We start from the raw sequence: 22,861 nt of genomic DNA on the forward strand, positions 1-22,861 counted from the left end.
GTAAATATAAAACAGACTAACCCCCGGACCCGGCCAGGAATGTGTTTTTGGTGTTAAGGCATCATTTGCCGTCCGTAACATAACCTTTGATTTTAACTTCACGTACTCTCAAGACTCAAGTTTCAGAAATGTAGCATATATGAAATATACTACTACTAATTCTACTACTACTACTACTACTACTACTACTACTACTAATAATAATAATAATAATAATAATAATAATAATAATAATAATAATAATAATAATATGCACTTATGAAATACGTATGTATCTATGCGTTATTAATTGTTTCATAATCTTGAAAGAAACTTTAAATTTGTTTTTAGTTTGTAAAAATCAAGGCCTTCTAGAATAACTTGCTGGCTACTCCCTGAATGACTATGTATTGGTTTCTGTACACGTATTGTGTTATCACTTGCTAGTCTAGTGTTATTTGTAGAACAAGACAATGGTTCTTGTCTTGGAATATTACTAGTTTGGTGTTGTAGTACAGTGATAGAGTGTGACCTATAATTTAATTTCCCTGTAGGGTATGCTATCTGCAATGCAATAAACTGTATATGCTTCTTCTTCCTAACAAGGATGGGCGATAAGCCCCTGCAATTCCATCAAATAAGGACGAAATTATTTTACAAACTACTTGGTGAACCTTTGTTAATATAACGCTATTAGTTCTTACAAACTTTTGTTAATCTTATTTAACAATTGCAAAATGGAATAAGGGAGAAAATATATAATGATGATGATTGTTTATTTACATAAGATATACATACAACAAAAGGGAATCTGTTGGTCACTACTGCGTATCTGCTAAACCAGGGTCAAACTCTGTGTGTCACAAAAGTTAGTTTAACAGAGTTTAAAATAATATATATTTTTTTTTACTTACAAAGATTATCATATTAGCAAAATGATTTGAAATAACACGCCAGGCATAAGATAAGCCTTGGGCTATATCGCTTAGAACTGTTTTAAGAGTGAATCTATCATTTATGCATTAAATTTCATTACTGGCTACTTACACGTTTCGGCCTCGTATTGGAAGTCAGCTTCTCGTGTTCTTTTTATATCCCACGATAACTGTTTTAATTGCATACTAATTATAGGCACTACAATTCTCTAGATGCATCACTTCTTTCTCTTCCAAGCCTAGAGTAGCGATCAGGTTTGAGCCCACTACAAACCTCTTTGTGTGGCTACGTAGTCGGGATCGAACTTTTGACCTCTAAAGAGAGCATCAGTGGTAGTCCACAGCAAACCTCTTTGCGTAGCTATATAGAACGGTATGGATCTCAGGACCTCTGAGGTAAGCAACAGTCACAGCCCACAGGAAACTCTTTGCGTGGCTTATGGAGCTGAATAAAACTGAATTGAACTCTGGGCCTCTCTCTTCCGAAATCGAGGCAGCTTGTTAATCAAGAACTCCTCGGCAAACGTGCAGTAGGACCCTCCGAGAAAGACCTCCGTGACCTCAAAACCCGAAGTTTAAATACTCCTTACTGTTCTTGGTTTTTCAGGTCACGAACTACTTTCTGTAACTAAATTTTACTTGGGAAGTTAATTTTTAGCTTGTGTTCCATGTCTTAATGCAGCCACGGAAACTTTTCCAACGGTTTCTTGTTAACTTGTAGGAAAACACAGCTTTATTTTGTTTAATATTGGATTTTTTTTCATTCTCACATTCTATACTGTCCTGATCGTAGGTGATCGTTACATATGTTTATTTTTTTCGCTTATACATCGGGCTTCGGCGGCTCAATGATAGAGAGTTCATCTCTGGTGCATTGGGCCCGGGTTCGATCTCGACTCCTGCCATGTGAACTTTGTGGTGGACAAACACCGTGTGCGTGGGTTTCCTCGGGGTTCTTCTGTTTTCCCCCACTTACTTCATTTTCTTCATTTCTCATCATCACCGTCTCCTTTAGCCTATCCGGCATAACCTTGGGACATCAAACTCAAAGATTTCATTTCATTTTTACGCTTTTACATATCAACTAGTAATTATACTGAATAACTTAATTGTCCTTTCAATTTTAAATTTATTGAGCTTTTAATGTATACATCGTTTTCGTACATAGAGTGTGTATTTAATGTTTAATCATAAAATATGTATCTAGTAGACTTTTGTTCTAGACATTAAAGCTTTTGGGTGGGTTTTGTCTGCGACCGAATGTATTGCCAGGTGACCATTAACCCTTTTAGGATCTTGTGTTTTTGGGCTATTTTTTAGACTTTCAGTCAAGCAGCTACTGCATCGTCACTATTTATGCTAGGATCATAGTTCATACCTCATTCTCTTCAGAATAGAGCTCGCTTTCAAATGGTACCACTTACATGCTCATACCATATACCAGAAGCGGGAAAAAATGTCAAAGTGAAAATTTCGGAGGGAATTTTTTTTCTCGAACTTTGGGCCCCCCTGGACCCCCCTGTGTGAACGTAGCCATCTAAAAAAAAATCTGAGAAATAGTACTTGGTATACTGAATGTGTGTGCCAAATTTCAAGTTTCTATCTTGAATACCAAGGACGAGAGAAATTTTATCAGGAATTCCCACCATGCCCCAAATTACCGTAAAACACCATAATCTCAGGTAAAAAATTTCCTGAGATATCCCTAATTAGCCTAGGGTCATGTTTCGCCCATCATTCTCTTCAGAATAGAACTGCCTTTCAGGCGGTATGACTCACGTGTCTCCATCATGTATCTAAGGCGGGAAAATGAGGGAAAACGGGATTTTTGGGTAAAAATATGCTTTTTTTCAACTTTTTGACCCTCTGGATCCCCCCCCGCCTGTTTTAACGCAGAAATCTGAAGAAAAAATCTGGTAAATACTACTCGGTGGACTGCATGTTTGTGCAAAATTTCAATCTTCTACGTGCAAAAATAAGCCCGCCAAAAATTCAATCTTCCTTGTGCTGTGTAAACTTTTGTAAATTTTGAACCCATTGGAAAAAATCTTTTGTTCGGAAATATTGGCAAAACCCGGATAATGTAATTTAAAAACTATTTATTCGCCTGATGCTAATCTTATTTGCTGTAACGTGTCTGCAGCATCTATACATACAACATATTTCGCTAGCAGGAAAAATAGTTAAAGCAACATCTTTTAATTTTACTTTTTAGTTTTCTGATAAAAAATACCTCTTTATTATTTGTATACTTTTCGAAGAACTCAAAAAGAGAAACGATTTTCTTTACATATACACACACACACCGCATAAGTGCGTAAATTTGAGCAGCGACAAATATATTAAAGAATATTACATGTGAAACTTCCGTTCGTTATTCTTAAAGACTAGCAGATTACCCGTTCTTCATACGGGGAGAATAGTTTCATTTTCGGTATAAGGAGCATCAACACTGTCACCAGTGAACTTAGGGACCCCAAAACTATGAGTTTGACACTAGTATCAGTCATTTTCACTTACTATTACATGTCATCCTCTCCCTTTAGGAGTAATAATGGGGGCTGAATTTGGATTTAAACGGCATCGGAAGTGTCACTGTTCATCTCAGCCACCCAGAAAAGTATGGATTCGACACTGATACCGACAATTTTCGACCATTTTTATATACCCACATCTTCTCCAGCCACAAGTTGCGGTGCTGAATTTGGATTTAAATGTCATCGGAAGTGTCACTGTTCATCTCAGGACCCCAAAAACCATGAATTCAACACTAGTATAGATCATTTTGGATCATATATATATCCGCCTCCAAGTTGCGGAGATGAATTTGGATGTAAACGGCATCGGAAGTGTTACTGTTCATCAAAGCAACCCCAAAAACGATGTATTCGACTATAATATCGGTCACACACACACACACACACACACACACACACACACACATATATATATATATATATATATATATATATATATATATATATATATATATATATATATATATATATATATATACTATTTCATATATATACCCCTCTCCTCTGTCCCCAGGTCACGGCGCTTAATTTGGGTTTAAACGGCATTAGAAGTGTTACTGCTCATCTCAGCAATCCCAAAAACTATAGATTCAACACTAATATCAGTCATTTTTGATCATTTTTTTATATATCACCCCCTTTCCCCTCCCTAAAGTTTCGGCGTTGAATTTGGATTTAAACTGCATCGGAAATGTTACTATTTATCTCAGTGGCCCTGAAAACTATGGATTCACACTAATATCGATTATTTTCCAACATTTTAATATACCACCCCCTCCCTCAATTTGCGGGGACAAATTAAAATTTTTTAAACAGCATCGAAAGTGTCACTGTTCACCTCAGCGACCTCGAAAACTATGGATTCACACTAATATCGATTATTTTCCAACATTTTAATATACCACCCCCTCCCTCAATTTGCGGGGACAAATTAAAATTTTTTAAACAGCATCGAAAGTGTCACTGTTCACCTCAGCGACCTCGAAAACTATGGATTCACACTAATATCAATTATTTTGCATCATTTTTATATACCTCCCTCAATTTGCGGGAGTAAATTTGAATTTAAACGGCATCGAAAGTGTAACTGTTCACCTCAGCGACCCCAAAAACTATGGATTCGACACTTATAGCGGTCATTTTCGATCATTTTATACATCTTCCTCTCCTTCCTCCAAGTTGCAGTGCTGAATTAGAATTTAAGCTTCATCGGAGATGTCAGTGTTCATCTCAGCAACCCCGAAAACTATGGGTTCGACACTAAGATCGATAATTTTTAATATATATCCGCACTTCCTTCCTCCAAGTTGCACCTTCAAAGTGAAATGATAAAACCATCTCAGGCCCGAACCTCATCTATGTTGAAAGTTTTTGTCGAGATCAGTCTGGTGGTTCAAGTGTTGTTAAGTTACAAATATAGTTACTTTCATTATATATATATATATATATATATATATATATATATATATATATATAGAGAGAGAGAGAGAGAGAGAGAGAGTTACATTCTTTCATTTCCAGTCTAGTTAGTTACATTCTAGTATACTTTCATTTATATATATGTTTATAAAAAACTCAGCTATTGCTTCTGCACTATTTCAATGGTTCGTACTTTAAGACATCCCTTCCTCAACCATGGTTGCAGAATTGATTAAACGTAATGTTCTTGTATTAAATAAATGTATTTTAAATATATATTTCTCATTAATTTCAATTAAGTTGCTTTTCAAAGATCCTCTAAAATTTCAGTGAGGCAATATGGGCTATAAGCCATTAACTTCTATGGCCACCCTGCTACAAACTACAGACTTAAATATTCGATAAAGCATTTCAGTACTAAGTAGTTGCCACAATACCAATATGAACGTATTTAATTCCAACGGTAACAACTATGTTAGTAACACTAAAATTATTATTAATAATGATAACGAGTAAGGGTTTAGGATGTTTCGGTGTAGGACGTTTCGGTGTAGGATGTTTCACTGTAGGATGTTTCGGTGTAGGACGTTTCGGTGTACGGATGTTTCGGTGTACGGACGCTACGGTGTAAGGACGGTTCGGTGTAAGGACACTTGCTGTAAAGGACGTTTCGGTGTATAGCCTAATATTTGATTGCATTAATCATATGCTTGTAATGAACAGGCATGAAGTGTCATAGTGTAGCCACTCTGGAATAGTGTAAACTGATTAACATTGTTATTGAGTCTCATTGTTATTGAGACAGAATGATAATACAACACCAATCCATTCGCAACAATAATTTCTATTCAGAGATGTCCATAGGCGAGTTTTATAGAATAATAATCAAATTTACTGCAAAATATTCAGCATTATTTCTAAATTGAAATAAATATATTTTACAAAGTTCCTGAGACACAGTAATAATATATACAAACTGAATAATACCTCAAAGGAATTTTTGGCGTGGGAGACCCGGGTTCGATTTCCGGTGAGAGCTCATGTGGTTCGGATTCCACGTTAATCAGTATGTGGACGTCTCATATAGCCTCACTCCTGAACGGGACGTTAAACTCAGAATCAACTCATCTCAACTCAAAGGAATTTTGTTGAAAAAAATATAATTACATAGAATCACTCAACTAAGAATCTAAAATTGTACACAATTCCTTTTAAGACTGTAATCACATCGTCAGATTTGTAAGTTTCACAAACGTTGTTCAGTCTCTTCGTAACACCGGCGTATTTTTTCTTTGTTCTGACTTCATATCCTCCAATTAACTTATTTTTTCCATTTGAACAGCACTAACAAGGAGACTTATGGAAGTGTAATTTACTGATTTGAATGAAACTTTGCATACTTGTAGAATATCAAAAAATAATCGTCACTTTTTTTTAATTTTATTTTTGGCAATGGTGCGGGTTTAAGGGTAGAAACCACTCTTTGAACGTTAGAGGTGGCCTCCAAGCATAAACAGAAAGCAATCATTAAAATAGAAGATTAAATGATACGACCAGCTTACTGTCAAGGAGGTTTTAGGACAGGTGATTCAGAACCTGACGTTGAAATTACAAAATTCAAATTGGCGGATCCAATATGATGATTACAATTACAAAGTCTTCTGGTTTGAAATGTTCTCCATTTAGCCAAAAACAATTATAATTGGCAGGGGCTACTGAGAGAAGGTGATTTGAAACCCCTTTTTGTACTTATTTTAACAGGACGTCTGATTAAATCTATATCCAAAAAGCTAGAAGCCAATGCCAATGCACTTGTCGCGAATGTGAAGCAACACATATTGAAAAATTAAATATTTATAACTCTGATTAATAGGTTTAATTTTTAAATGCAGACGGGACGTACTCTAGTGTTTACAGGGACACAAACAGTAGAAAGGGTGGTACAGTCAGTAAATTCTATGACTCGTAGCTACATCATACAGCCTTCAATTTCTGCAAATAGTGTTTTGTTATCACCACTTTTAATTGTTTTGTAGGAAAAGAATGGAACATTTGGTCTTATAGTCCAACACAACCTCTTTAAATTTGAAGATATCCTTGTAAAAGCATCAAATCCGGAAAAATTAACATCAAGTCTTGTGAGATCATGGTTCCAAGAGATTTTTCTTCAAGCGTCTAATGCAAAGTCCATTTTGTTATTAGTTTCGTGGAGTGGTCACAATTCAACTTTGACCTATTTTAAGAACAAAAGAGTAACTCATAATAGAAACAATTTCTGCAGGAACAACTGGTAGGATTCAGCCTCTTGTTGTGTTCTTTAGGCCGTTAAAAATTTTCTTGAGACATTTTTCTGACACTGTCCTTCTCTACAACTATAACATGAATTTACATCTCCGTAATAATATAATTAAGATCTCATCACTGATTCATAATCAGTTTTCTTTTCCTAGATTTGCTAATCTTATTGGGTATTCATGATATAAAAGCGGTTATTGGAAGAAAAACCATCTGTGTTTGAAAATTTTCTTTCAAAGATTGTGCAGCATTTTGCGATTTGTGCACAGTTATTGCCGTAATAAGGTGTGTGTGGTGTACACAATGTTTATGCATCACACACTTTTTTAAATTACTATATATCATTACCGTAAAACGTTTTCCCAATCAATTAATAATTATAACATTTGAGGATATAAGAAGTTCTGATATAGAGTGAAGCGAGGGGACTCACTATAAATAAGTAACCCTTGCCAATTACAGAAACATTTAATTTTTATTTTATTTATTAATTTATATATTCTATTTCGTGAATTTATTTCTCCCTAACGAATAATTTTCATTTTGAAGAGTGGACGTTTCGGTGTAAACATTAGAACTTTTACACCGAACCAGCCTCACACCTAAACGTCCTTACACCGAGCAATCCGTACACCGAAACGCCCTGCACCAAAACGTCCTACACCGAAACAGCCGTATCCCAGGAGTAGTTAATTACGAATATGACAATTATTTGCTACAGAAAGACTTCTGTACAAGAAATATATGTGTAAAAATAATTTACTTCAAAACAACACAAGGAAAGCAAAATTTATGACGTACATAACTAAAACACAATATTATGTTACTAATATGAAGTCAATGGTGTGGAAATAGAGAAAAACAGACATTATGAAAGATCTGGGAATCACATTTGGTAGAAAGTTAAAATTTTGTCAACATAGAAATATATCATGGAAAGAGTAAGAAAGGACAATAGGCTTCATTTATTTATTTATTTATTTATTTATTATTTCAGAACGATAGAATATGTATTTATACAAATAACTTGTAAGAACTAAGGCTCTGTAATATGAAACAGTATATCTAAAACTTGACTAACAGATTGACAGTATTCTTCTTACGGACGCGATGGTAGCGCCACAAGAGATTTTTAGGACTTCTGCACTTTAGGACTTCTGCATTTTAGGACTTCTGCACTTTAGGACTTCTGCACTTTAGGACTTCTGCCTCGGTATGATTTTTAGGACTTCTGCCTTTTAGGACTTCTGCATTTTAGGACTTCTGCACTTTAGGACTTCTGCACTTTAGGACTTCTGCACTTTAGGACTTCTGCCATTTAGGACTTGTGCCGCGAAATAATTTTTAGGACTTGTGCATTTTAGGTCTAATGCCGTTTAGGACTTCTGCATTTTAGGACTTCTGCCATTTAGGACTTCTGCCGCGTCCCCTTATATACGTCTAAGAAAAAGTTTCTATTTTTATCAGAGGAGGAAAATGAGTGGTCGCTTTAAATACATTTTTCTGCCAAACAACGCTAGTCAAGTTACACAAAGTTGTACGAACACTTATTTTGACATGTTGAATAAAATCAAAGAAGAAAAAAAGTTAGGGTTTATTCTGCTTCCATGTGAACGTTTCCTTGTAGTAGTAAAGCGTTGGGCAATCTTCTTAAAGTTGAAGCCAGGACTAAGAAGAGCCACTTAAACATCAAATTACCTTACCAGGAAAGAAAACATAACTTTTTCCAGTGCATCTTACAAATGCATGCTTTTAATTTTTTTTTAGTGGTTATTATTTATTTTTAAGTCTATATTCATTATTTTGCATCCAATTATTTACTCTTAACTCCCTTTATCTTGAAAACATTACATGAATTCAATGTGTATTTTATTATCTAAAAACATTTTACAACAATTATAACTGTGCGTTTTACGTTATTGCAAAAGTGACATAGCACAGGGCCTCGGTGGCTCAGTGGTAGAGCGTTCACCTCTGGTACTTGGGGTCCCGGGTTCGATCCCAGCCCCCGCGAAGTGAAGTTTGTGGTGGACAAACACCGCGTGCGTGGGTTTCCTCGGGGTTCTCCCGTTTTCTCCCACTTTCTTCATTCCACCATTTCATTCATTACTTATCATCACCGTCAACTTTAGTCTAAATGGCATAACTGTGGGACGTAAAACGCAAAGATTTCATTTCATTTTATTTCAAAAGTGACATAGCATACTAAGAAAATATGTTCACTCATATAATATCCGGCTATACTATAGTACGTGTTTGAATATTAGCTTCAAACGGGTGAAAGAACACTCTTGGAAGACAATAGTTCTTATTAATTTCCATAAGAGGCTGACTAAATAACTCCGCCATTTATTAAAGTAATGCTTAATTAACTCAGATAGTATACGCATATACCCAATCTAAATACATTTGTAATAAATTTAATTAAATTTTACAGTAAAATGATAAGAAACGTGCAACGAAACATATGTGAAAATATTATATTGTCGTAGGGTTTACGTAGTCTATTAGTACTAAAATTCATAGTTATAGTTAGTATTGAAGCGGGTAAAATTTAAATTACAAGGTTTGACTCTAACAATGAAACATAACGTAACCAAATAAAGGCTTTGTAGTAAAAAAGAAGAAAAGATTTTACTAACAGTCAAACAGAAAAGTGACCTAATAAAAGCATTGTAATAAAAAGAAGAAAAGATTTTACTAATAATCAAACAGAAAAGTAAGCTAATAAAAGCATTGTAATAAAAAGAAGAAAAGATTTTACTAACAATCAAACAGAAAAGTAACCAAATAAAAGCATTGTAATAAAAAGAAGAAAAGATTTTACTAATAATCAAACAGAAAAGTAACCTAATAAAAGCATTGTAATAAAAAGAAGAAAAGATTTTACTAACAATCAAACAGAAAAGTAACCAAATAAAAGCATTGTAATAAAAAGAAGAAAAGATTTTACTAATAATCAAACAGAAAAGTAACCTAATAAAAGCATTGTAATAAAAAGAAGAAAAGATTTTACTAACAATCAAACAGAAAAGTAACCAAATAAAAGCATTGTAATAAAAAGAAGAAAAGATTTTACTAATAATCAAACAGAAAAGTAACCTAATAAAAGCATTGTAATAAAAAGAAGAAAAGATTTTACTAATAATCAAACAGAAAAGTAACCTAATAAAAGCATTGTATAAAGGTTACCAAGAACATTCCGTCGCTTTTTCACCCATCAAATTCCATCGAGGTAGAATTTGATAGGCCGTGAAGCGAAGAAGGTATAAAATGCATTTTGCACCTCTACTACGGATTTGAATGGTGTCCTCTAAGGTGATTATCCAAGGAATGGAACATGTGATAATCGGACGGTCCAATGTCCGGGAAATATGGAGGATGCAATAGTGTTTCCCATCCAAGGCGTAGACTGGTGTCCTGAGTCATCCTAGCCATGTGGGGCTTAGCGTTGTCCTCTAACAGGAGGACCCCTTTGCGATTTATTAGTTCTGGCTCCAGAGTTTTAAGTTTTTCTTCAGCACTGCTCAACTGCTGACAGTACACAGTTGCATTGGTGCTCTGACCAGCAGTTCCCGATGAACGATACCGCGAGCAATCCACCGAACACACAGGAGGACTTTCTTCTGGTGCACTGCTGGTTTAGGCTGTTTTGGAACCGATTCATGGAATTCTAACCAATGATGACGGCGCTGTGGAACTTCGTACAGGACCCACTTCTCATCACAGGTCAACACTCTGTCCAGAAATGTCTCCTTTCTCAGACGAGACAGCAAAGAGACACGGTGTCTGCTCGCGTTGCCTTCTGGTCCGGAGTGAAATCATATGAGACCCAACTTGTAATGCTTCCCAAGTTGATGGAGATGCTGCCGACTGAATTGTAATCTCAGGTTCCTCACCTGTCTGACCACTGTTCACCTCAATTGCTGCCTGAAGATGTTTATTTTGTACGTGTGTTGGTCTCCCAGCACGTAGTGCAACTTCGAGTGTTTCGTCACGGCCCTTAAGCTTGTAATTCCACCGCTGCACTGTCCAAGTAGTCACTACACCCTCACCAAAGGCCTGGCATATCTTCCGCGCCGCTGCAGCGTCGTTTGACTCCAGTTTGAACTCGTACTTCACACACGCCCTTATGACGCTCTGTGGAGGTCCCATGTTCACTCTGTCCTTATACAAGTTGACGGTGTAACTGAACTGCCACAACCAGGTAATATGTTGGATATACCCACATTAACAACTGACCTTCGCCTTACCTCCATTCGCATTTAACTCGCGGCTTGAGGGCCAATTTAATACAGACCTCCACAAAAAGCAACAGAACTTTCTTGGTTACCTTATAGTAAAAAGAAGAAAATTTTTACTAACAATCAAACAGAAAAGTAACCTAATGAAAACATTGTAGCGTAAAAGCATCTTGTAATAATAATAATGTAATAAAACTATTGACAAAGTGAAAGATTAATTACTGCTGTCTTATGATAATGGAAGGTAAATATTGGCAAAGGAGAAAGTGAAGTGCTATTGTCATAGATCATAAAAAGAATAAGAAACAATTTCCGAAGTTGATGATGAACTATTGTCCTATAATACTGAATAAGTCCCATTGTTACAGGATAACAAAGACATTTGACACATACGATACAAAATACTTTGTTTATACGTTAACATTGTTGTTTCTCTTCATGTGCTTCCACGAAAAGGTGGTGACTGCCGGAACGGAAGCAGACACAAAGAAAGCGAGGAAATGAGGTCTCTTGTGTTTTACTGGGAACTCCCTCGAAGGAGACATGTTAGTGTCTGAATGTACCGGGAGCGAACTCATGCTCCAGAGAGAAATGTGAAGAGCTCTTGAAAGAAAAAAGAGAAGGAGGAGTCTTCGTAGGATGTTGTTGAGAATTTGTTGTTTCTTAGATGCCTCGAGCATCTGCTTCACGTAACATGTGTAGCAGAAAGAGAATCTCCGACAGAGTACAAAAGAAGAAAACGAGAATTTGAACAAAAGATCCTTTACATGGCATGTGTTGAAGGAAGAATTTACACACACACACACAAAATGCATGAGAAAGGAACCTAGTATTGTGTAAAAATTCGTTGAATCGAGATACGTTGTATTTCATAGCGTCGTAAAAACACAACGTACTCAAATGTGAAATATATATCTCTTAAAGTATGGAAGAATAACGGTACGGATGCAAATAAACAGTTTTGTTTATGGTCAAGAAACGACAACATTCAAATTTTAGAGAATATTTGAATTCACGAAATAACTTCTATTTAGCTGTTATTTTTTTTTATCTCGTTTAATTTGCTTTGTAATCTTATATAAATAAAGAAGAATGTTTGTTTGTTTGTTTTTCCTTTATACAATCCACCAATGGGTATTACAGAAATCCACACCATTTATGCACACTTTTAAGTTGATATACAGAGTGATTATAAAAGATTGATGGGTTTTAAAGTGAAATATGTCGAAAACTACGTGTGTGGTAATGATGAAACGAAAAAAGTGCACACAGATGGCAGCACAATTCTAATTTCCAAAATGGTGTCTTTGGATCAGAAAGCATTATGTGTTTTGGAATACGAGAAGTGTTTTTTCCATTGTTATCATGCAGCGTGCATTCTAAAGACAGTTTGTGATGCCACCGCCAGAGGTCACCAAAGCATTCTGAGATGGTATTGCCAGTTTAAGGGCAGTGACTGCTTCTGTAAAAGTGAAAGCACGGAACATCCAAGCGTTTCTCATGAAACAGTGGAGTGAGAGGATTTCCCATGGCCTCCTAGATCTCCTGATCTGAATGTTTGTGTGTTCTTTCTTTCGTTCGGAGCATGTGAAATATACAATATATTTGCTTGCACTACCGACAACTTTTGGGCGAGCTCCAGAATCGAATTGTAGCTCCATTTACGACAATTAATAGGTACATGCTAAATCGTGTATGGGTCGAACTATACTACCGCACAGATATTTGTCGTATGAGGAAAGGAAACCACACCGAACATTTGTAACAGTGTGTCTGAAAGTTAAACACTTGGACTTGTATTTTCATGTATCATTACAACAGTTTCAAATCTGATCAAGACTTTCTAATCACCCTTTACTTTTTGGTAATTATAGGAAAGAGATTTGGAGAATTATTTCTTAAAATGGGTATTGTATAAGTTATACCAGTGGTTTTTAACCTATTCCTATTACTATCCCCATCTTATCACATCCCCTTGCCAGCGACCCCGTTATAATTTCTGGTTTGTAATAAGCTTGTGTGGGATTTTTAATATACCTATTGCGGAAATCTCATGATATCCATCTATTTCTATTATAGTAGAATCCATTTCTTGTATATAGAGGATACAGTAACTTCTTTAAAAGCGAATGGATTAAAACCAAATTTGGTCAGTTCATTCATATTACAAATATCGAATCTCACCCGTCATACTGTTTCAAAAGGAAAGTCGTTTGAAATATTGTCAATATGTTGATAACAATTCAAGTAGGAATTTGTTAAAATAACTATTATTAACACTTAACAAAGCTTGTTATATTGGAATATATTAATAACAATTCAAGTAGGTATTTGTTAAAATAACTATTATTAATAGTTAACAAACTTGTTACATTAGAATATATATTGGTAACAATACAAGTGAGTGATTTTGAGTTTAACGTCCCGTTCAGCAGCGAGGCTATATGAGACGTGGACCTACTGTTTTATGTGGAATCCGAACCACATGAGCTCTCGCCGGGAATCGAACCAGGGTCTCCCAGGTAACAATATAAGTAGGCATTTGTTGAAATAACTGTTACTAACACTTAACGAAACTTATTATATTGGAATACATTGATAACAATATAAGTAGATATTTTTTGAAGTAACACTGTTATTAACACTTAACGAAACTTGTTATATTGGAATATACTGATAACAATACAATTAGTTGTTTGTTGAAATAACAGTTATTAACACTTATCAAAAATTGTTATATAGGAATACATCGATAATTATAGAAGTAGGTATTTGTTGAAATAACTGTTTTAACACTTAACGAAACTTGTTATATTGGAATACATTAACAACAATACAAGAAGGTATTTGATTAAATAACTGTTATTAATACTTCACAAAACTTATAGTGGAATATATTGATAACGAAACAAGTAATTATTTGTTGAAATAACTAAACACTTAACGGAACTTCTTACAATAAAAAACATTGATAATAATACAAGTATATATTTGTTGAAGTAACTGTTTTTAAAAGTTACTGAAACTTGTTATGAGGGAATATAAACAGGGTGTATCTAAACAACACCGACAACGTTTGGGAGGCGATTCTTGACACCTGCGTAAGACGAAAAGTATAGACCAACCTGGGGCACAAATGCTTCCTCTCGGAGTTGTAGGCTATCGAAAACATGAAAAAATGAACTTTAAAAGTCCATAGCTCCAAAACTATGAGACTTACAGTAGTCGAGCCAAGAGTTCACTTAGGAACTAACATGTGCGTTATCCATGTTTTAGAATTCTAAGGTGCTCATGCAACAATTTTTCTGGAGGTAGTTTGACTACGGGCATATAACTGGAAGTACTCACCAACTACCAGTATAAAAATTTTTGCGGAAGTGCCGCAGAATTCTAAAACAGATATTTGGATAGGGCATATACTAGTTCCTGAGTGAAGTCTTGACCTGACTACAGTAGGTCCCATAATTTTGGAGCTTGGATCTTCAAAGTTCAATTTTTCATGTTTTCGGCAGCCTATGACTCTAGAAGGAAGCATTTGTGCACCCAGGTTAGTCTTGTCTTATCTTGGTGTCAGGAATCATCTCCGGAACGTAGTCGGTGTTGTTTTGAAACACCCTATCTGTCTATATATATATATATATATATATATATATATATATATATATATAATTGTGTTAATTAAGTGTAAAGAAATGGCTATTCGCACCTCATTTTGGTCTTCAATAAACAACCCAACCCTTTCACATTTCACACACAAAACAGTATGTCAAAGTATTACATCAATAAAAAAATGACAGTAGGCTGTATGCGAAAGAAGTCATGACATCGTTCATTGTCTTCAACAATCACCTCTCTTATCTGATGGCGTCACAGTATTGTTGAGAACAATAGGAAACGCTGAGAATGTCTACCAGTCAACGTACAGTACATGTGATATGTGTATGACGGGTAATCAAAAGCCTAGACTGCCACATGGCCCTGAAATAACTGTTTAAACTAAATAGTTACTGCGTGCTCTGTTGAATACAAACAATGTATCCTGTGGCTGTAATTACACACACACACACTTCTATTGCCTCAGTATTTGTGTAGGGTGAACTATAATGTCTAACAAAACACCATGTGTCGCACTGTTGGCATGGAGAGATTTTTTTTTTTTTTTTATTGATGACTAGTAGCTCTTCAGCTTGTCTCTATGTTGAAGTGTGGATTGTGGTCACGAGTCGATTATCAACCGGACTCAGGTTTCATTGTGCGTTCTGTTTCAGTTATGTGTGCTGCGATGCGTGTTCAAAAGCTTCAGGGAATAGGTTTCACTAATTAGAGTTTATATACCAAGACAAATTGGTATATCACCGCAGCTCTGGTTTATAAATATATAACGCCGGAAAACTAACGTAACGAGAAATGAACTAAATATTTCCCCGTCTTTTCCTAGAATTCGAAACTGTGCAACGCATACGTGTTGGAAGACTTACAGAACGATGTATTACTGTATGCTGACACAAAAATTGTAAGAAAGAGCAATTTATTGTTGCCGATTTGGCGTCCTTACAATAGGTTCCACTTCCTTCCTTTTGGCCTTATATTCAAAGCAGGAGTGTTGGTGCGAGAGGTCCTGGGTTCGATTCCCGGTGGGGGACACTCCGTCGAGAAGCGTAAAAGCTTTTTTCAGACCAGCCATCCTGAGTGAGGGTTTCCCGGGCTTACCTCATTCACATCAAAAATGCCAAGATGGTACCTAACAAATAGGTCCCAGTCCACTTCCTTCCTTCCCTTACCTTGGATAGTGTGATCCGAAGGACTTCATGACGGATTAACAAGGTCAGAAATCTAATTCCTAATCCTAATCAAAGAAGACGTGAAAAAAAATTCAATTTCGACTTTGATCACAGTTGAGCAAAAACGGTACTCTACGAGGGTAATTACAAAAAGTAAGGTTCCAAAACGCTCGAGACGCAGCGAAAATATTCGTGCGACTGTTGGCAACACTGTTGTGTTTGTTGTTTCCTCCCACTCCCGAAATATAGTGATCGTACGAAGTCAAAGTTGACCTTGATCTGACAACTTCACCACCCAGCAGAATGCGAGGGTGTGTCTCGGTCGTCAACCTGCATCAATGAAATCTTACCAGTCTCGTCTCTCGCGGTGTACGGAGAACATCTCCCGAGGGTACAGAGTTGTCAGATTGCAGCTTTCGTTTCGTTATTGTTGTTTTCATTCTTTTATATATTGCTATTATTGTTGTTTATTTCGAATAATTGTTAGCGCTCGTGTTATGGTTCTTGATCCACTTCTGCTGTTTTACTGTATCTCAAGTGTTCGGAAGGCAACTCCATGAATCGTACCAAATTCTTCCGATGCATCCAATGTGAGGCAAAGCAGTTCTATGATTCGTGTAAAGTCTAGGCTTTACTATAGCCTGTACGTACCTCTCTGAGACGCTCAGTCTTGTCTTAGCAGCTGTTTCAAATGGAGCTTCCGCTTGGTGTTATCGCCAAGTGTGAAGTTCGGGCAGTTAAACGGTTTCTGCACGCAAAAGCTGATAAACCCTTTGCAATTGCTCGTCAATTGAAGCAAGTGGGTAGCCAATTGTGCATAGATGTCAAGAACGTCCGCAAGTGATGTAACGTAAGGAGTTTGTAGCTGATCGTTCTGAAATTCACAATGAAGACAAGCGCGAAAGACCAATTTCCGACGAAACAGTGTTGTCGGATTGCTGCTAAGTTTCGTTTAGTTATAATTCTTGTCGTCATTGTTTTATATTGTTGCTATTGTTATTGCCGTTTAATTCGGATGATTGTTAGCAAGGGCGCCGATTTCTCTGTAAATTTGGGGAAAGGGGCATTCAGATGCAGAAAGCATACATTAGGATTTTAAAACAAATTGCATTCAAATTATGCCAAATATTGTAAATTTGTAAATTCAGTAAGGGAGTCCACATGATCTTTGCGGAGACCGGGACCCCACCCCCGGGATCGGCGCCCTTGATTGTTAGTATTCGTGTTATACTTCTTTAAGTTTTTTTTTCCTTTTATCGCTCGTTCGCCATGTCTTGCCAAGTTTGGCAACATTGTTGGTGCACTTCTGTTGTTTCACTTTATCTAGGGATGGCCAGAACCGGTTCCTGGTGGAACCGGTTTTCAGGTCTGAACGGATCCGGTTCTAGAAGATCCGGTTCCGGAACCGGTTTTTCGGATCCAAGTCTGGAACCGGTTCCCAAGATCCAGTTCTGGAGCCGGTTCCCAGGATCCAGTTCTGGAACCGGATCTTCGGATCCAGGTCTGGAAAAGGTTTCGGAACCGGTTCTGAAAATCGGATCTCCAAGAAGCGGTTCCGCTGGAACCGAAACTTTGTGACCATCCCTGCGCTAAAGCCGAGCTGCTGGCAGACTGTGAACAGTGTGCTAGATGAAATGGTGGAAGCGACAGGCAGGCGACCAGGCGGCGGCCGCGTATCTCATTTGGATAAATAAACTGGGTAACTGGCAAACTCATTGGCTAAACAGGCAAATTGGCCAACTCATTTGGCTAAACACCCACTGGCGGACCATTTTTTTTCTGGAGGCACAAGCGGGTCTGGGCGGGGAGGGCACAAGCGCATGGTCCTCTTTGCAGTGTTTTGAAGATGAACTTTGTGCCTCCTTTACGGGTCTTTGGGGGCTTTCGGATCCAGGTCTGGAACCGGTTCCTAAGATCCATTCTGGAACCGGGTTTTGAGGTCCAGGTCTGAAACCGGTTCCTAAAATCCGATTCTAGAACCGGGTTTTCGGATCCAGGTCCGGAACCGGTTTTGAAAACCTGATCTCCGAGAACCGGTTCCTCGTGGAACCGGTTCCGCCGGAACCGGATCTTTGTGGCCATCCCTAACTTTATCTCAAGTTTTCGTTCCGAAGGCAGCTCCACGAATCGTCCCGAATTCTTCCGATGCATCACGTGTGAGGCAAAGGAGTTCTATGATTCGTGTACTGATGACAGCGCCTCAGTCTTCCACTTCCCGAAACAGAGAGTAAAAACAGTTTGCTTTTCATAAGACTTTCAGCCCCTTGTACTGTCGTCTGCGGAGTGGGAGTCTTGGAGGGGGAGGCCTAGGAGGGAAAACAATGCAGCCACCACATCCAATATCGCAAACGTCGTAATGACGTTGCTCAGTTATTAGACATATTCCAATATAATCACATAGCTTAGAAAATAATAATATAAATTAGGAAATTTTAGATTGGAAAGTTTTTTTCTGTACCCAATGTACGTAAATACGGGACATTTTGGCGTCCCGGAAAAATTTTTCGGGACACCGGGAATGGTAGTGTGAAAAAACGGGACAATCCCGTTTTTACGGGACGGTTGGTCACCCTACCCTTAGCAGCTTCCTCTGCATTTGCCAGGGAGACGATATTCCTCTGTTGTAAATAAATGGCTACGGTTCTCGCTTTGGAAGTGGAAGACTCATCTTGAACTCAAGGCTTGAGGGCATAGTGGCTTCAATGTTAGAGTGCTTGCCTCTGATGTATGGGGTCCCTGGTTTTATCCCCGGCCAAGTATGCTTGTGATGGACTACATCGTGTCCTTGACTTTTCTCGAGGTACTCCAATTTCCTCCCACTTTCTCATTCCACCATTTCTTCCATCATCATTCACTTGCCTTAATCATTGTCTCCCTTAGCCTAAAAGGACATAAACGAGGAACGTTAAACGGAAACATAAAATTATCCCTTTGGGGATCCATGGTACAATTTTGTACCATACGGGTGTTTCATGGTACAATTTTGTACCATACGGGTGTTTCATGGTACAATGCGTTATAACTCTTCTATTTGAGTTTTTTCGTCCGTTTTTTTCAAGTCTAGAGGCATTGTAGAAGACCTTACGTATGGTTTCACACCTTCCTGCGTCCACACATAGGAGGTAATGACGTCATAATTTTAAAAAATATATTTTCTCTTATTAAGCCTATGTTCATTATTTTTTGGCGGGCTTATTTTTGCACATAGAAGATTGAAATTGTGCATAAACATTCAGCCCACCTAGTAGTATTTATCAGATTTTTTCAGATCTCTGCGTTAAAACAGAGGGGGTCCAGAGGGGCAAAAAGTTCAAAAAGGGATATTTAGACCAAAAAAATCCCTTTCTTCTGGATTTTCCTGCCTTAGATATACGATGGAGACACGTGAGTTGTACCGTCTGAAAGGCAGTTCTATTCTGAAGAGAATGATGGGCGAAACATCACCCTAGGGTAATTAGAGATGTCTAAGGGATTTTTTTTTCAAAATATACTTCTGTGTAGGGGAATGTGGGACATTGTCGGTATATTTTTTGGCGGGCTTATTTTTGCACGTAGAAGTTTGAAATTTTGCACAAACATTCAGCCCACCGACTAGTATTTACCAGATTTTTTCAGATTTCTGCGTTAAAACAGGGGGTTCAGAGGGGCAAAAGTTGTAAAAAGGGATATTTAGACCAAAAAATCCCTTTCTTCGGGATTTTCCCGCCTTAGACATGTTAGAGACACGTGAGTCATACCGTCTGAAAGGCAGTTCTATTCTGAAGAGGATGATTGGCGAAACACCACCCTAGGGTAATTAGGGATGTCTCAGAAATTTTTTTACTTGAGATCATGGTCTTTTGCGGTAATTTGGGGCATTGTGGGGATTCTTAACAAAATTTCTCCCGCCCTTACTATTCAAGATAGAAACTTGAAATTTGGCACACACATTTAGTCTACCAAGTACTATTTATCAGATTTTTTTGAGATCTCTACATTCACACAGGGCCGCTCCAGAGGGGCCCAAAGTGTGAAAAAAAATTTGACATCAATTGTCCCTCTTCTGGTATATGATATGGGCATGCAAGTGGTACCATTTGAAAGCCAGCTTCATTCTGAACAGGACGAGATATGAACCATGATCCTAGGATAAATAGTGACGATGCAGTAGCTGTTTGACTGAAAGTCTAAAAAATACCCCAAAAACCCCGGATATATATATATATATATATATATATATATATATATATATATATATATATTAATATTGAGGACATAACACTACTTGTATTGAGTATAGATACACCACATTAACTTGACACTTAGTCTTCCATCCCAAGCGCTGCTATCGGCTGAAGGAATTCCATCCCCATTCGTCATCCGACCTCTTGCTTACCAACAGCTGAACCCTTATTGGCTCAACGCGTGGGTGTGATCTTTAGTTCGCATTTTTGCTACGGATCAAGACATTTTGGAAGCACTATAGTATCATAAATGTTAATTTCCTTGTTGATTTTGCACTGTATTAATAATAATAATAATAAGTTAATGTACTAATACCTTTGCTTCTGTTATCTTTTTTAATTGCAGGAACCCCGTTCTGGTGCTTACTTGATATTGTGCCCATCAAAAATGAAAAACGTGAAGTGGTGTTGTTCCTTGCGTCGCACAAAGATATCACGCACACAAAAATGGCGGAGCTCCAGATATGTGAGTTGTATGATAGTGGTGAGTGGAATGCGCTTTCGCTTTTTTTCATATACTCTTTGTTTGTTTTGATGTACATACAGGGTGAGTCAATTTATCCCACTAGGTACTTGATTCTGCTTGTTTTGCGTATGAATGTTTGAAATTTTGAAACCAAAATATTATGTCAAATCGCGTTTGTGAAATTGAATTATTTTGACTTCCCAAACAGATCACAGGTTATCTGTTTAGGCTAGTAGTGATATTTCTAAAATTAGAAACCGGTAGGTTTTGATCCATATACGCGATGTGCATAAATAAAAAAAGATACCTCTGCAAATCACTGTTCTCCGAATATGTATACTGTCAAACATTTCTGGCAGAAATAATGTTTTCATTTTCAAGAAAGGACAGTGAAACTACCATAAGAGCTAGACGTGAGTAGTTAGAGCATTAGACTCACGTCCGACTCACAGCCGCATAGTCACGGGTTCCATTCCCGGCTGATACTTCCCAAATTTTCGACATTCACCCAGCATCCTGATGTAAACTGGGGAGTCACGTGAATAAAAGACCTGACGGCCACTATCACCACAAGTTCGAGTGCGGTGACCACGTGTTCGAAGCTAGTTTACACGGTTGCTAACAGATGGCGTTATAGCGACTCAGGCCAACACAAAAAAGGATGTTATGCCAAGTGATAGTAATGACTAGACACGGTTTGAGTATTGTGCAGATGTAAAACAATTTTTATATGGAATTTGGCTCCCTCGGCGGTTTCGTTGATTTCTTATGTGGAGTAACGGACGGACGTAATTCCGCCATTATCCGTTCAGATATTAGCGGATCGACTCCTTTAGAAAACTTGGATGGGCCGCAGTGGCTCAGTGGTAGAGCGTTTACCTCTGGTGCGTGGGTTTCCTGGTTCGATCCCCGCCCAGGTAAGTTTGTGGTGGACAGCATCGTTTCCGAGGACTTTCTCAGAGTACTTTTACATTCTCATTCCACCAATTCTTCCATTATTATTCACTTACCTTAACCATTGTTTCCTTTAACCTAAAGGACACAATCATGGGACGGTAAACTGGAAGATTTTATTTTTTCCCTTAACTTTAAAACGAGTGAACGAATGGTATTTTAAATTTCATTTTCATTGTCATTTCAAGATGAACGGATGCATTTTAGGAGAGCAAAATATTTTTAAAACAAACAATTATTTTTTTAAAAAAAATACATTTGATTTGAAAACAAAATGGATTTTCGATTTAAGTATACCGTTATCAGTCTGTTTCCAAAGGTGAAAATATCAATATTAAATCTTACACATGCGATTTGATACATCATATTTCTAGGCCCATAGCCAGCCCAAAAATGTTGGGGGGCGGATAAAATTAGGGGGGCCCGATCCAACCATATGATAGTTCATTACCATATTATAGTTAATTTGCAAGCCTACCGTGAAAATTTTAAGGGGGCCAGCAAAAATTTAGGGGGGCCGGCCCCCCTAGACCCCCCTGGATACGGGCGTGCATATTCCCAAATTCGAGACTGTTGTGTCAAGCTGAATTAGGAACCTGGTGCGAATTAAGAATCTTACCCTGTCGTACTTATTTTGGTTTGTTGTTTTGTTTTCAGTTATTATTTTTCCACGGCGATTCACGCAGAAATAAAACTTATATATATATTTTTAAAGATCACCAATACACACACGCACACACACTGTAATTATCACACGCACTATGAAGAAGGAGCACGAAACACTTTTTCTTAAGATAGTCACTGTGTTTGTAGTTTAATCAAAGAATTTTAATAATGGTATATAAAACAATTATTTTGCTACTGTGAGTTAATGAATCATATACTTCAATAATACCAATAGTTACCAGTTGTATCCCATTTCCATCCTTTCTGTTACCGTAAGCTAGAGGTCTGCACGAGTTCGGGTCTACAAAGCATAGATCACTTCAGGCTCGGCCCGAAAATTTTTAGATATACAACCATATTTC

General features: G+C 37.3%; 1 protein-coding gene across 4 annotated transcripts in view; it reads left to right on the top strand.

Annotated features, from left to right (window-relative positions):
• The window catches only part of LOC145675971 (voltage-gated delayed rectifier potassium channel KCNH8-like), a 764,648-nt gene that overhangs the window by 373,208 nt on the left and 368,579 nt on the right, over positions 1 to 22,861 (top strand). For all 4 annotated transcript variants that reach the window (XM_081746796.1, XM_081746797.1, XM_081746798.1 and 1 more), the window contains exon 3: positions 20,760 to 20,897. In XM_081746796.1, coding sequence (XP_081602922.1) covers positions 20,760 to 20,897 — 138 coding nt within the window. The remainder of the gene's footprint in view (positions 1 to 20,759; positions 20,898 to 22,861) is intronic.

The sequence above is a fragment of the Thermobia domestica genome, chromosome 18, assembly GCF_964235325.1.
Source record: "Thermobia domestica chromosome 18, izTheDome1.hap1.1, whole genome shotgun sequence".
NCBI classification, from domain to species: Eukaryota; Metazoa; Arthropoda; class Insecta; order Zygentoma; family Lepismatidae; genus Thermobia; species Thermobia domestica.